A 16,035-nucleotide genomic window follows, 5' to 3' on the forward strand; every position below is an offset into this window, starting at 1 on the left:
TGGTAGAATGGGGACGGTGGAATGAGCTCGTGTAGCTCTTGGGCACACTCCCCGAAGTGCAACCTGTAGAATACCGACAGGCTGGCGACTTTCCGCCGATGGGCCAAAGACTGAAGCTTAGCCGTTAGCTTCTTGTCGCCAATCATCCTCCTGGCTCTGCGCTCCACTGAGTCCAATTTAGCTGAGGCATCCCACAGGTGGCTGCAATACTCCATACCTACTTATGTTTATATTTTTTTGTATCAATATCGAATTTATTTTTCGTTTTTGTTATGTTAATTAGTCTCTCTATCTATAGTATCTATCTATATTACTCATAGTGATTGCGGGAGAAGTCTTATTACTCAATACCTGATTTATTGGTATTTTATTGTTAATCGCTTTACTACACGTGTAGTTGATGACATCAGTATAAGTTCATATAAATATAATACAGGGTACAAAAACACTCACTAAAATTACATAACATCCATTCATTTTACTGCATACGTACAAATTTATGTTTTTTACAGCTGATAAACTTCGTTTTTTGCTGTAGGTTATACTGTTAGGTATTATATTATGGACAGGTGACAGCCATAGTGAATCATATTGATATTGAAATAAGGTTGATTTTTGTTTAATTACTTTTTAGTGAATAAGTAAGTTTTGGTTGTCACTTGACGATATATAGGTACATATTACTTAGGTACTCCGGCAAAGAAATAATAATGAGACTAATCCAGTTTTCATTGCCCAAAAGTTGACTTTATTTACTCAACTTTTGGGCAATGAAAACTGATGATCACCAGCCAGTATCTTGCACTTACTTCATAAGACGAGGATAGCCTCAGCGTGCAGAATACCGGCAGATAGACAGCGGCCACGATGATGCAGCTGAGCGTCACACCGATGATCACCAGCCAGTACTGCGTGCCGTAGTTGTAGATCTCCGCTGGCGTGCCAAGGATTGTCACTCCTGACACGTAACTGTTGACAAGATTAGATTTATTAATTAGATGTTATTTTAATTTATCAAACAAGTAAACAGGTAAAGGGCACTCTAAGCCGAACATATCAATTCACCTTATAAAACAAAGTCCCCCGCCGTGTGTTTGTTTGTTCGCGATAGACTCAAAAACTACCAGAATGGTTTTTGATGCGGCTTTCACCTATCAAAGGAGTGATTCTTGGGGAAGGTTTAGGTGTATTAATTTGCTAACCCGTGCGAAGCCGCGGTGTGTCGCTAGTAGATTGTATGGGCCATACACATAATTAGGTTCTAACTTATCTTTTTCTGTTGACATATTAGCGGCAGCCTAAGAAAATATCGGGACTATTTTGGAGCGATTCGTCACAATCAAAAACTCAGTATCGTTTCGGAACAGAAGAAGGGAATTTATAAATAATACCTACAATATTAGCTGGTAAAGCAGGAAAAATATTGGTAGATACTAACTAAGCGATCGGGGTCTACAAGCTGCAGTAAATTACCGCCTAGATGATTATTGTATTATTTTAATTACGTTCTAAGATTTCTATCACCTGTAATTTATCTATAAACACTACCGTATAGAAAAATGAAAACTATTTTATACTGGATGGAAATATTCCATTTTACGGTATGTAACGTACACGTCCAAAGGTCAATATTTTAAAACTGTATCTCCGTATTTTACAAGCACCTCTTATAGAGATAAGATTATCGTGAGAATTGAATCCTGATTTTGTTATTACCTACTCTCCGTGTATTATCATTTATCACTGCCGTCATTGTTTTTAAATTCCAGTTATTAGCTGTCTTTGACATAATCAAATGAGATTAAAAAGTACTGAATCATCTAGTTTGTAAAGATTTGTAAGTATTGATGTTAAAATGCGAAAGGGCTTTAATATAGGATATTTAAAGTATATACACACTATACAGGGATCGACAACAAGTTGAGGAAACAGTATAAGAACATGTCATAAGTCATACATAACGACAGCGAGATTTTTTAACAAACACTTGTATAAGTACTGATAGCAAATTATTCAAAAGTTTCTTCAAGGAATTTAGCTTCAATATCATTAACTTATATATCACTCATTCGTTCATTCCCTACTATAGGTATTTGTGTTCTATCATTCACTCACTTAATACTTATCGACAATTAAATTAGGCGTTGACCTTCACGCCCTTTAACGTATTCACGTATGGCGACCATTGTTTTTCACTGCCAATGCGTGAAGTAGGACACAATGGTAAACACAATGGTGACAGTAGATATACCTAGCACAACATCATATATCTACTATAGTGATAGATTATTAATCTGGCGTAAAACGATAAACTTAGTCACATTTCTAATTAATCGACGTAAAAGTAGGAGGTTACGAGGAAGTAATCCAATAAGCCAATTAAGAATTATTTTCAAGTTGATTAAACCAAAGAAAACACGTAAAATACGATCATACTAACCTTGGATGTAAACTGTTCCGTGCAGCAACTTTTGTTTTACTGCGTCTGTAGATATGACATGTTCCGAGTATCTGCTCACCTGGCTATAAGCGACATGGCCACCGGCGCCGTGCTTATGGCCTTGCCGCCCAGCAGATAGTCCCTGATGTCGACCAGGGTCCGCTTGCGCGAGCCCAGCGCGCTGTACCACACGCCGCCGGCGCACGACGCCGCGCACAACAACCCAAACGCCACGTAGTCACCGGTGCCGAGTATCTGCTCACCTGGCTATAAGCGACATGGCCACCGGCGCCGTGCTCATGGCCTTGCCGCCCAGCAGATAGTCCCTGATGTCGACCAGGGTCCGCTTGCGCGAGCCCAGCGCGCTGTACCACACGCCGCCGGCGCACGACGCCGCGCACAACAGCCCGAACGCCACGTAGTCGCCGGTGCCGAAGCCGCCCTCTTTCATTGTGAACGGCATGATGCTTTATTATTGTTTTACTGAACTGTAACAAAGAAAATTTATATAGGTATAATAATTGGGTCTCTATTGTTTCCCAAATAGTTTTAAGTCATAATGTATTGTTTGTCCGAATTTTCGTTAGTCATTATTGGTTTTTCTCAAAAACGCGTAACTTTTCAGGATTGCCATACAACAAACCTAACCTAACCTAACCCATCTATAGAATAACCTTACTAAAAATCCTGAAAAGTTAACGGTTTCAGTTTTATGACTAACGATAATATGGCAATCAATACATTATGACTTAAAACTTTATGGGAAACAAAGGGACCCCATAATAATTAAAAAAGTCGTCTGTCGCGTGCGGCTACAGCCCAATATCAACCTTCGTGCACTTCGGCAAAGTTCACGATAACGCGCCGCATGGCAAGGCATGGCGTTCGAATGGTTAGTATGTATTTGTTTAGTCTAACTAATACATAGCAACCGATACCAGTCTCCTCTGCTAGGATTATCTTTCAGTAATTTGAACATATCAATAAATTCAATTACTTAGTGAACCAAAAAGTGCCTATCTGACTAATATGTTCATACTAAAGTATGCACGTAGGCCCTAGTTATACCCCCTAATATTTCTATAGAAATTGAATTCAAAAAGATGCTGTCTGTAATATTTTATGGCTTCTTTTTTTCTTATTTCATGAATATCATACCTATTTTACGGCTATTTTATGCAATAATGCTACCGTGCAGCTAATTCATCGAACGGCAAAACAAAGGCAGGTGCAAATATAATTAGTCTAGAATACTTTTTCCTTGGAATTAAGCGGCAAATTAGGATCAGGTGCAATAGTGTAATCTAGAAACTTTTCCTTAATATAATTGGTGTAATTTTTTTTTTTTTAATTATGAATGGGCTTACTCATGGCCACAGACTAGCCGAGGCGTAGACGTGGCCTACGATGGAGCGAGCTCGCCCAGAAGGTGCCTGTTCACTCTTGATTTGAATATAGTAATTAGAACACTTTAATATTTATAATTAACTATTTCCGACTGGACTGTCCTTAGATTCTTAACGAATTAACGTCAACTCTGTATTTAGATACGCAGACAATTATTTTGCAATTCTTAATAACCTTGTAGAGTTGCAGCCACCGCGATACAACGACCTTTAAATTCTGGTTCTGGTATGTCCATATTATGTAGCGATTTGTCCTTGGTCGGCCGATTTCTTATAATAAATCATTAAAAAATATTACCTATAAAAAAATCAAAGTGCTAAGGTTAATATTGGTATGTAATTGTCAGAATTATTTTAGTGTATTATTGAATAAAAATAATAATTTTATATCACCATAGAGTATTTAATTCGATTTATTATTATGTTAAAGAAAAGAAAATACAGACCTACAAGTAATTTTTAATAAATGAACAAATTAAATCTACAAATAGTTTGTAAATACTAAAAACTTTTCAAACCGCCTTCTTGAAATAAGTCCTCACTACGCAATTACAATTCTTAAATTCTGCCTTTTTGTTCCTAAATCAACATACGCCATTCGCTGCAGCTCTATTTGGAAATTCGAAAATATTATTTTACCTTTAGATGACCTTATTAAGTCAACTTTGGAATCCATTCTCAACATTCAGCTCAGCGACCATTCCTGGACCCAAGCATCTCTACCCATCCGTCATGGTGGGCTAGGGATCAGAAAAATTTCTAGTGTATCCTTGCCAGCTTTTTTGTCTTCAGTCCACAGCTCCGCAAATCTCATAGGTAAAATCCTACGGGGACTCCCCTCAAACTATGAGACTGCGAGCTTGGACGAAGCCAAGAAAGCTTGGTCAAGTGCTTGCCCGAACAAGGATTTCCCAACTCTTCCAAATTGGTAAAGGAGCTGGGATGACATCATGTGCCAAATTTCAGTGAATTCCCTTCTAAGCCGTAGTACAGGCCGCGAACGGGCCAGACTACTGGCTTCGGCGTCGAGGGAGTCCGGTGATTGGCTCCGGGCTTATCCTTCACCGAACACCGGAACCTTCCTCACGCCGGACACTCTCCGCATCGCGACCTGTCTTCGGCTTGGAGTCCGCGTCTGTGCTCCACACAGGTGCCCCTGCGGCAGTGAGGTGGACGAATTGGGACACCACGGGCTATCCTGCCAAAAAAGTGCCGGCCGCCTTTCAAGACACTCCGCACTGAATGACATAATCCGCCGGTCTCTTGCATCCGTCAATGTGCCAGCTCTACTGGAGCCAACTGGCATAGCGAGAGACGACGGCAAGAGACCGGACGGTATGTCTCTGGTTTCTTGGGGTTTGGGAAGGGTGCTAGTGTGGGACGCTACCTGCGTAGACACTCTGGCCCCTTCTCACCTCACGGGAACCAGCAACCAAGCAGGTGCGGCAGCTAGAGCGGCCGAAAACCTCAAATTGCAGAAGTACAGGGGTCTCGGCCCCGAGTATATTTTTATGCCATTTGGGGTTGAGACCCTTGGCCCGTGGGGTCCTAATGCTGTAAAACTTTTTAAGAAGCTTTCGAAAAGGATTATAGACTTCACTGGTGACCGAAGAGCTGGCAGCTTTCTCGCTCAACGTATTAGCTTAGCAATACAGCGGGGAAATGCTGCCAGCGTCCTCGGCACCATGCCAAAGGGGCCCAATTACTTAGATATATTTTAATTTTATCTTATTTTATTTAGTATTAGTTTTTAGTTTTAATTTAGTTTTATTTTATAGATATAAGTTAGTTTATTTTCATTTTTAATATTTGTATCTACCTTATCAATAAACTTTTAATACTATGTATAATAATCAACAAGATATATAATAAATAGATACTGCTGCCAAAAAGAGTTCCCCATTCATGCGTAACGTTCTATTAATAACCGTACTAATTTATCGTCACATCAGGAAATATTGACACGGTTCGAGTGATCACTCACATTATGAAAACTTTTCAACTAATTATAGCCGATCTGAAGGTCGAAAAAGATGTTGAATTGGTGATTGTTTTCTCCTTCAAGTACAGTTGCCATCATATATATCGGAGCGGCCAAGGTGCTCACAAATATCTGAGCACACCTCTATTGTCAAGGCGTTAGAGTGCATGTTCAGATATTGTTAACACCTTGGCCGCTCCGATATATCTGATGGCGACTGTAGATATAGGACTTTGTTTTATAAAATTACCTAAAATATTAGTTAGGTAACGTTTTTATTCAAGTCAATATTAGAAAACTAAGGGCCACTTGCACCATTCACTAACCCGGGGTTAACCGGTTACCTAAACCTGAAGTTACGATGGTTATCAGTTACCAGTACAATTTGACACCGTGTTAACGGTTTTTCTGTTGCCACTATAACAGACAGACAGACGGACAGTGGAGTCTTAGTAATAGGGTCCCGTTTTTACCCTTTGGGTACGGAATTCTAAAAATCATTTATTGTATGGTTAAGTGGTTAATGTGGTAATATTAAATCGTAACTGTAAAAACACTTTCCCTAATCGTCAATCACACACATTACGCAATCTGAAACTTACAGTTTTCACAATATCGATTATTAATTCAATTCAAATTTATAAATATACCCAATGAAAAGTCCGCCAGACTCAAAATAATGTCTAGTTCTATGTAAACATCAGTCTGTCTACTTTACTCACTTGATATAAAAATCCTCAGCAGATATTCAACAGACAACCACATCACAGGCATTTCAGAACCACATATGTATATTGCTAACCACATTCTAATAAACCACATTCTAGGTACTACAGGTGCCATTTTCCTTACATTTTCCCGTCTTCTCTAAACTACGATTTATCCGGTTTCAACTACATTTTACCGATCGATGAGTTAAATTTCTTGAGTTTTATGATTCATTTTATGGTCAGTACTTTTCAATTTAAAATATCGATTATCTGAACCACTTCCAGGAGAAAGATGATTTATGAATTTTCACAATCCACAAAACAGGCATCAATCGCTTCGATCGGATTTCAGTGTATTAGCAGATTTACGATAGGTTATAGATACCGAGACAGGTAAACAAATTTGTTAATTTTCCGAAAACGTTCCATGTTTTCATTTGTTCTGCCCAAAGGTTGACTTGTAGAGACAGTGTTATTTTTTAAATCCGCCTCTGGTATTTTAGTTTGCCCATTCTTATGCAATAAGATTAATCTAAATATATTTTTACACCTCAAAAATTATAGGTAATACATCAACATTACGAAACAATTGAATTACATACCTTCTATAACAACACTTACATAACACTGATTTAAACGTTCACGATTATTACACATTATTAAATTGTACAATGGACTTAATCGGGTATTTAAGTTTTAAGATTTACCTCCGACGTTTCGAGGACGGCGTTGTCCCCGTGAGAAGAGCCATCTCCGAGACCACAAATTAATAACACTTACATATTCAAACAATTTGGACAAACTGTACCTAGTTCTTTTCTGTATTTCAACTAGACCGACGCAAATCTCTTCACAGGCATCCGAAAATAATGTATGTCTTACCCGAATATTTATGAGAAAGCCATTGTTTACATTTCTCTAATCAAGACGCGCAAAATCACGTAACACACGATCGCATAGCAACGTACGGCTCACCTCTGCAGTAACCTAACGACGGGGCGAGACGACTTTTTTTAGTTATTCGATAGCTCACAATAAAATTGCATCGCACTCGCCAATTTCAGAGCGCACGGGGCGGGATATTGGAACAACTTTATGAGGAATGTTAAGGGGTCTGCCGAAAAATTACCCATGGCACCCAAGGGCAAACAGGCTATCAAATGGATATGCCGTATGACTTCGACTGCCTATATCTGATATGGGTCTATCCTCAAAAAAGTATGAGGTCTGCTGCTCTACACCCAATGGTGGGCAAAGTACGGCCCGCGAAAGGATTTTATCCGGCCCGCCGTAGTTCCTTCAAAAAAATGTGTAGGTATACGACCAACAATATAATATTTTATTTATTTATTTATTTAATCTTTATTGCACAAAAGAAAAATCTTATAGTACAAAAGGCGGACTTAATGCCATAAGGCATTCTCTACCAGTCAACCTTAAGGCTAAGCAGAGAGATTGTGAGCGGTGCTATAATTACAACAGCAAAACGAACAATAAATTACGTATAACATATTAATTACCTATACAAATATACTGTACACATATACTATAATATATATATACATATATATATATATATATATATAAATATATAAATAAATAACGACGAAACATATTATGAAACTAATAATACACTAAGATTTTTTCATTCTGCTAGCAAAGAAAGCACGTACGGATTTTTTGAAAGCGAACTTATTAGGCGCATTTTTTATGTTATACTGTATGCAATATTATTTGCGTTATTTGACACATTGTGACTGACGTATATAGAGATGTAACTAACCCAAATCGATTGTCACAGCAAGCGATTACGATTGGATGGCACGTAGACTAAGGTATCGAATTGTGACGTATAATGAATTTTTATTTGAGATTTAAATAAAGCTAGAATTATATGGTTTTCCCGCAAGGTAAATGCATTTAATACACCGACCGAGTAGGTCGCACCCATCGTCAAAATCTAAACTAACTGGGGATCTATTTTAAAATTTATTTATGTTATTTCTGTGTCAAATTTGTTGTCTGTTAGGTGACGATAAATATATCCATATTTACATTTAATTATCCACCTTTTCCTTACTTTTATTAAAAGAAAAATGAAAAATTCATATCGATTTACTAGACTACTATCGATTCATAACGATGGTGACCGGCCAACCCTAAAATTAAAAAAAAAAAGACGTAGAACGTAAACGTTTGCAGTGCAGTTGTTTTCCTTTGTGATTTCGATGTGCAAGACATTTTACGTAGTATTGCAGTTGTGAGTGACAGACGTCAAATACCGCAAATAATGTTGTATACACTATAAAAGGAAGTCCGTTCCAAAGACGCGCTACCTGCACAGTGAACGAATTCGACATGAACCCGGTTCGGTGAGGAGGGATGGACAGAGACATATTGCCAGAAGAGCGAAGTTGGCGGACGCGAGAAACGCCGTAGTATTGAAAGAAGGATTTGAGGTATTCCGGAGAGAGTGGATCATTAAGCACAGAAAAAAGAGTGGAAAGCAAGCGAATGTTGCGACGTTGTCGGATGGGAAGCCAGCCAAGCTGAGAGCGAAAAGAAGAAACGTGATCATATTTGCGGAGGCAGAAAATGAAGCGAATGCAGTTATTAAGACTGCATCGAGCAAAATCAGCGAAAAAGGCAGTCACCGTTTAGTCGCTAGCGTTCACATCTCTTGATAAAAAAAATTATAATAAATGTCATTAATATCCCAAAGAGTGTGTTTACAACGAATCACCCTTGAAAATCTGAAATGTTTTACAATATAATAAATACACTTATGCAAAGTTGTACCTAAAACGTGATGAACGAGTGTCAGCGTTTAGTAAAATTTGTATAAAAAAATCGATGCTCATGCTATAAAATCGAGTGATTTCGAAAGCCAGATAACTGGACTACAACGAATCAGGCTTTTCCTATTTTTCCTCTTAAAGGCTTCAGAGAAATTCAATCGTAAACGTAAACTTTCGTATAATTTCCATACATCCGCCATATCTGTCAAATTCTCCTTCTCCTCAGATGCCCGCTGTGGGCCGTTGGAAGCGGACGCGTACTTCTTTTTTCCAAGTTGACAGTTCGATTTGGCATATATATTGACAGAAATTCATGTCCGTATACGAATGATGATACCAGTGAAAAACTGTATTCAAAATTAATAGGGTAAATAAATAACGTCACACGGAGATCTAGAGTCATTAAAATTTCGATTTATTTTTATTCACAAGTCATAATACTTAAAAAATATGACAAATTATTTAATAAAATATATTAATACAACCAAAATAACCAAATCAGTATAATTAGCTTCTTCCTAATTCACTTAAAATGAAAAAAGTTTGAAGATTTGTTATTTCTTATTGGAATAAATTTTCATTGTGCTGGTATTCATATTACGTCATTTTAAAAACATATATGACATAATGTCAATATACTAGATAAACAATTTATCAACAAAATTCTTCACATTTTAGCCTAAACAATATAAACTATTAAAATTTTATTTATGAAGACGAAGCAATGTTGTTCACATAATTTCAGCAATAAAATTCTTAGTTTCAACCAGTTTTGTTGCTATTCTAAGATCTATCATGTGCTTTGAAAGTTAATGCAATGATATATCATCAAGAAATTGAAATCAAGACTCGACCTGCAGTTTCAGCGGGTTTTTGTGGCTATATCATCAGTTGAAAGAACGATATTTAAAGCCAGTGGCATCGCAGTGGTCTGGTTTACGAGTACCTATATTGGTTTCATGTGACGATGTTTATATAAATGTATCTATCAAACAACAACGTGCTTTTATTTCATTGATATTCGGTGCAAAACGATAACTCAGTAACGAAATAAAATTATCAGAAATGAATTTGGGTTTTTTCAGTGAACGTTTATATTTATGAAGTCGTTTATGAGGTCTTATGTCTTATCGGCGTGGCTTTGGCCTTTGGCACAAAACAGATAGGTACAGAAATCAACCTACATACAAAGTGCGCTCGAGCAACGCACACATAGACACTGCTCACGGACACGACATCTCGGACCGGTTGGGACCAGTGCGAGCGCGAGTGCCTTCCGCTTGAGACACGCGTCTGTGAACTTTTTTGTGCACAATAATCGAGAAACAATAAAAGTTATTATATATAACTGTTCAGTGGACGGTTGTTTAAATTCAATATTAAACGGTGAATTGACGTTTTTTAAGCTATTTACCAGTGGTTTCAGAGAGAATGCAAATTTATTATATTACACTTTAAAATATAATAATCGTGCTTATCGCCAATCTCGAAATCATCGCAAGATATTTTCTGTGACAAATTTGTAATATAACAATGACATTAAAATTAAAATATTTGAGTTATTAATGTTATTATTAATTTTTATTTCCATTCTTCCCGTTTCATCCTGAACAATAAATCAAACAACTAGATACGAGATACGATACTATAGATACGAGTGCCACTACCACGATAGTTTTTTGTGCATAAGCCATAGTTGAGAACCCTAGAGCGACCGCCGAGCGTAGGTATGAAAAGTAAAGTACATACATGTGATTGACTTCTGTACCTATCTCTTTTGTGCCTTTGGACATTTTTGTAATGCTTTGTAATAAGGTAGGTGAGGTATCTAAATCCCTAATTGTAATAGCTTTTTTTGAATGAATTACAATTTAATTATTTAAATAAAAAAGTGGTCCACAAACATACACATCCGCTTGGTCCGCTAAAATAATTTAAGTGCCCTACATAATAGGTATATTTAAGATTAACAATCAGTAAACATCATTAATTACGCTCAAATGCTTATGTTTCAGTACAAATTGGGTGAAATATTTCCGACATAAAACCTAAAGGTAAAAGTACAATTTGCTAAGTAAACTGTCAATCTAGATTAATTATAATAGATAGTCTTATAAGTTAGCTTACTGAAGATTTTGAACAACAAATAGGTACTAAATAAAATACAATTTGTTTTTCCATGACTCATGTAGGCCGTATTTTACTATAGATCATTTTAAATCTAAGATGAAATTAATTCATTATAAAAGCTAATAAGGCCCGGTAGTATTTTCTGTTATTCTTGAACTTGTACTATGACTAATTGTAAGAAGGCCCACTGTCAGTGCCAGTAACAAGGCCCGGTTCCGAACCAACATGGTATGTTTTTTTTTATAAAATGGATTTTTCAAAAGCGCCGGAATATTTTTATAACTATTTTGGTATATTAAGAAACATGAACTAACTAACTAACTATTTTGGCTCAGCGATCCAAAGAGAGTCTTGGCCTCCGAAACGAGAGCGTGCCACCTGTCCCGCTCCTGCGCAACTTCCTGCCAGTTACTGACGCGAAGCTGAAGTAGATCCGCCGCCACACTGTCTTCCCAGCGATACCTGGGCCGACCCACCGGACGGCTACCAGTCGGTCGTCCCAAGAACGCCTTCTTGACAGCCCGATCCTCTCCCATTCAGAGTAGGTGACCGAACCAGCGAAGTCTGTGCGCTTTCGTTTCGCCGATGATATTGGGTTCGGCCACTAACTCCTCGATCTCGGCATTTGAAAAGTGTGAATACAATGTTTTTATATTTTACAGATAAATTACAGGTGATAATTTTACAAATGAAATGAGTTTCTGCCACCAGTGCCACCCTATTATAAAGCCTTAGAGGATATAACCAACGGAGACGCCATGTCTAAAATTTTCGGTACAAAATAGTCTGCCGTTTTTTGCGGGGGAGGGGCACATCAAATGTATAGGTACGTCAAGTCAGCCAAACGTCAGTCCATACATATGGTTGACATGTGGTTGACCATTGGCCGCCTATTTTCGACAGAGGGGAACGCCTGTTAATGGCGGCTCCATTGTTAATTACTCCGAGTATAAAGCAGTAGACTTTTTTAATAATAAGGTATGCCCACCAAATACGCTCATAAGAACGATATATTCTATCGATATAGGCTATGAACTATCTAATGATATACAGGGTGTAATTGTTAAGTGTAGTCAGGCTATAATTCCGTAAATATAACAGATATCAGAAAATTTCGAATTGATATAGAGAGCGCGTAATCCAATGAGTAAAATATATTAATATTTTTATTCATAAAAGCAGAAATATCCCAAACATTAACTTTAAACCCTCCCTAACTCCTAAATATTTAGTACGATGACTCACCCCTCAAAGAACGTTGGTGTCGTAAGAGATAAAACTGCTTGAGATTATTATTTAATAAACGGTAGTTTTATTATTTTATTACAGTTTACTATCGCAAATAATGAATCTCAAGCAGTTTTGTCTCTTAGGACACCGACGTTCTTTGAGGGGTGAGTCGTCGTACTAAATGTATGGGAGGGTTTGAAGTTAATGTTTGAGATATTTCTACTTTTATTTAAAAAAAGTTATAAATGTAATTTTACTCATTGGGTAACGCACTTTTGATATCAATTTGAAGTTTTCTGATATCTGTTATATTTACGGAATTATAGCCTGGCTACACTTAACGATTACACACTGTATAAGTTACTTCAGGACGCGCCATGGACCAGAACCCATACTATCCGGGACACAGTTCTTTAATATTATGTAGGGCTAAAAAGGCCCTCTGTCAGTGCGGGTGACAAGGCCCGGTCCTGGGCCTTATTGAACGTATGAGATGAAATTATCATCATCATTTCGGCCTATATACGTCCCACTGCTGAGCACAGGCCTCGTCTCATGCGCGAGAGGGCTTGGGCTATAAAGTCCCCATGCTAGCCCAATGCGGATTGGGATGAAATGAGATGAAATAGTAAATTTATATATTTTAATATAGGTAATTATGAGTTATTTGATTTCCCAATAAGTTTTAAGTAAGCATCACTTACTGACTTACAAAAGTATAAGTGTAGTACCTGAATTTTATTAGATGTTTTTAAAGCTTTATTATTAACAGAGCTTTAAAAATTAAGTTATAAGTGAAATTAAATAAGCGTCTTTAGTTGTAAAAAAATATGTTACAAGACCTATAAGTAATAAAGGGATAATTTTAGATATAGTCCACTTTTTTCGAGTAGATAGATGAGATGATTTCTTATATTTTTAATAATAAAACTCCTAGGTTTAATTCGGTCTGTCTACAAACCGCATACCTACCATTGCCCACCACCACACTGTTAACTGACAGTCCGTAAACCTTATTACAAAAGGCATAAGGTCCACCGATGGACAGTTAAGAGCGTCGCCGTTTTGAACCTATCTTAATACAAAAGTCAACAACGAAAATAATTAATTACCTAATACGTCACATACCTATGACATGACATGAACAAACAAGGAAAGCTATATATAAAAAAGTGTTTTTTCTCTGTCTTCTCACAAAGGAAAGCTGTGACAGTTTGAATTCCTCAAAGAAGGTTAGTAGTTAACACTAAACTCGAAGCAGCACCTTTAAAAAAACATTAGGGGTCACTGACCTGTCCCAGTAAATTGAGGTAGTGTGCGTGAGCTGCGTTTGTGTGTGAAATGGGGTAATTTGACAGAATCTGAAAATTTACCCTCCTCTACGCCCTCTTAAGCAGGCGATCCAATTTATCATAATATAAATGCGTTTTTGCTGTAAATCTGTCCCTCCTCTAAAATTCCTTCAAGTTTTCCGACAACTGCTCTACACCATTAACCTAGTGTCTGTGTATGGTAAGCTTAGAATTCTGACCGAATTTTTAATCAAGCATTTTTTTCAATTTCGATAACGATTTATTCTGCTCTACACAGCACAACCGAGGACCCACGATTATTCACCACCGCAGACAAATGAAAGGTATTTTCCCATACTTTCCCATGACCTAATAATTGGGAAACAACAGATGTCATAAAAAATAGCCAGATACTTTGGTCAAAATCTGGGAAAGTGACAATTTTTAGCGTTTGACTAAGATTTACCTGCTTGTTTAGCCCCAGCCTGAGCATTCATATTTATTTTACAATACAGCCAGGGGGCCAAGATAATAATCGTTAATAGAAAACTCCAATCGAAACTAGTGGGGAGACACTCCTGACTTCGGGCAAACTCGGCTCCGTTCGGCTCAGCATTGCTCCGAGCAAGTATTAAGGTTCACACAACTTGACGTCGCTTTGCGTGCACGGCCACAAATAAGATAATGACTTGAATTTGGACAACCCTTGTTTTGATTTCAGTTCAATAGCTCACTATGCTACGTACAGGCCGCGTAGCCAACATGCCATACGCTTACGCTCCGTAGCGATCGAAACGCAACTGTCACTTTCGCACAGAAAGAAGAAGAAGAAGACACAAAGCGTTTCGTTGTCGTAGCGAATAACGATTGTCACCTTGGCTAGGCCGGCAGGTTAATTCACGAAAGCAGGCACACACAAAGGGAACACGAAGGGAATGAACGAATCTTTCATTGTAAGTGACAATCGATATTCGCAAATTGCGGGCATTTTTTCTGTCAGTCTTATTACGCCTTCATTGGAGTAAAAGGAAAAGATCCCCGTAATTTGCGATTTACGGTTTTCGCGGTAGCCCCCCACGCAGTATCGGTATACATTCAAAGCAACAACGTTATTGGTTAATGTGAAGGTATATACACATAGGCATTAAAGTCCGCCTTTCATTCCATTTGTCCGGCTCTAGTTTTCGTCCACTTGGCGAAATTTGAATATGACCCTCATTGCTGCACAGGACTTATTGCAATCCTTAATATCTGAATAATTTATCTAGGAATTTATAAAAAAAATATTTTTAGCAAGTAGCAAATTAAAAATGAAATGTATTAATTTATTTGTAAACAAAGCCACATTATTAATTTCGATTGTTGTACGTAACATAACATACCTATAACGTAACTACACCATATTAAAAATATTTTGGTAAGTACTTAGGTACATCTCATTAATATCGTTACTTTTAGCATAAACACATATTTCTAAACCTTTATAATTGTATTTACTTCCATACTTAAAAAGTACCTGCAAGTACTTTTCGGCTTAGATACATGTATTTGAGTTGTTACAAACAAATAACTACAATTCCGGAAGTTGAATTGCAAACACATACCTAAGTACAATGTCTTGCCAATCACACACGGGCGAGCAGAACTGTTGGCAACAATACTGCCACTCCATAACCGCATCTCAAGCAACTTTCACTCTACAAACTCCGAGAACAAACACTAAATCAGACGTGGGACACTACATTCTTTACAAAACTTCACTCGAAATTCCCGCTCACCGAACGTCAATGTCATCGACTTAACACAGTGCGCACAGCACACGTTACAGCGATTTCAGGAGGTTATTATTTCACACGCGATTTTTAATAATAATGGTCCGATAATGTCGGCAGATGTATACAGTTCGCATCCACCGCGGCGGAGGCCAACTACATTATGAATCGAGTCGGCGTTCATACGGCAGAATGTATTCAAGTTTTCTAAAAGACAATGTGCACTTTGACCGCTGTCGTGTGTCGCGAATAAACACACCTACTCCAGCGCCATCT

The 16,035-nt window shown here is 37.6% G+C and overlaps 1 protein-coding gene across 1 annotated transcript in view; it reads right to left on the minus strand.

Moving 5' to 3' along the window:
* LOC134663573 (sodium-coupled monocarboxylate transporter 1-like) overlaps nt 1-16,015 on the minus strand; it is a 34,515-nt gene extending 18,500 nt beyond the window's left edge. The window contains exons 1-3 of the mRNA XM_063519977.1: nt 15,588-16,015; nt 2,704-2,923; nt 810-969 (exon numbers count right to left, since the gene is read on the minus strand). Of these exons, the coding sequence (XP_063376047.1) occupies nt 810-969; nt 2,704-2,903 (360 nt within the window). The 5' untranslated portion in view covers nt 2,904-2,923; nt 15,588-16,015. The remainder of the gene's footprint in view (nt 1-809; nt 970-2,703; nt 2,924-15,587) is intronic.
* Nucleotides 16,016-16,035: the final 20 nt, after the last annotated feature.

Source organism: Cydia fagiglandana, chromosome 4 (assembly GCF_963556715.1).
Source record: "Cydia fagiglandana chromosome 4, ilCydFagi1.1, whole genome shotgun sequence".
Classification (NCBI taxonomy): domain Eukaryota; kingdom Metazoa; phylum Arthropoda; class Insecta; order Lepidoptera; family Tortricidae; genus Cydia; species Cydia fagiglandana.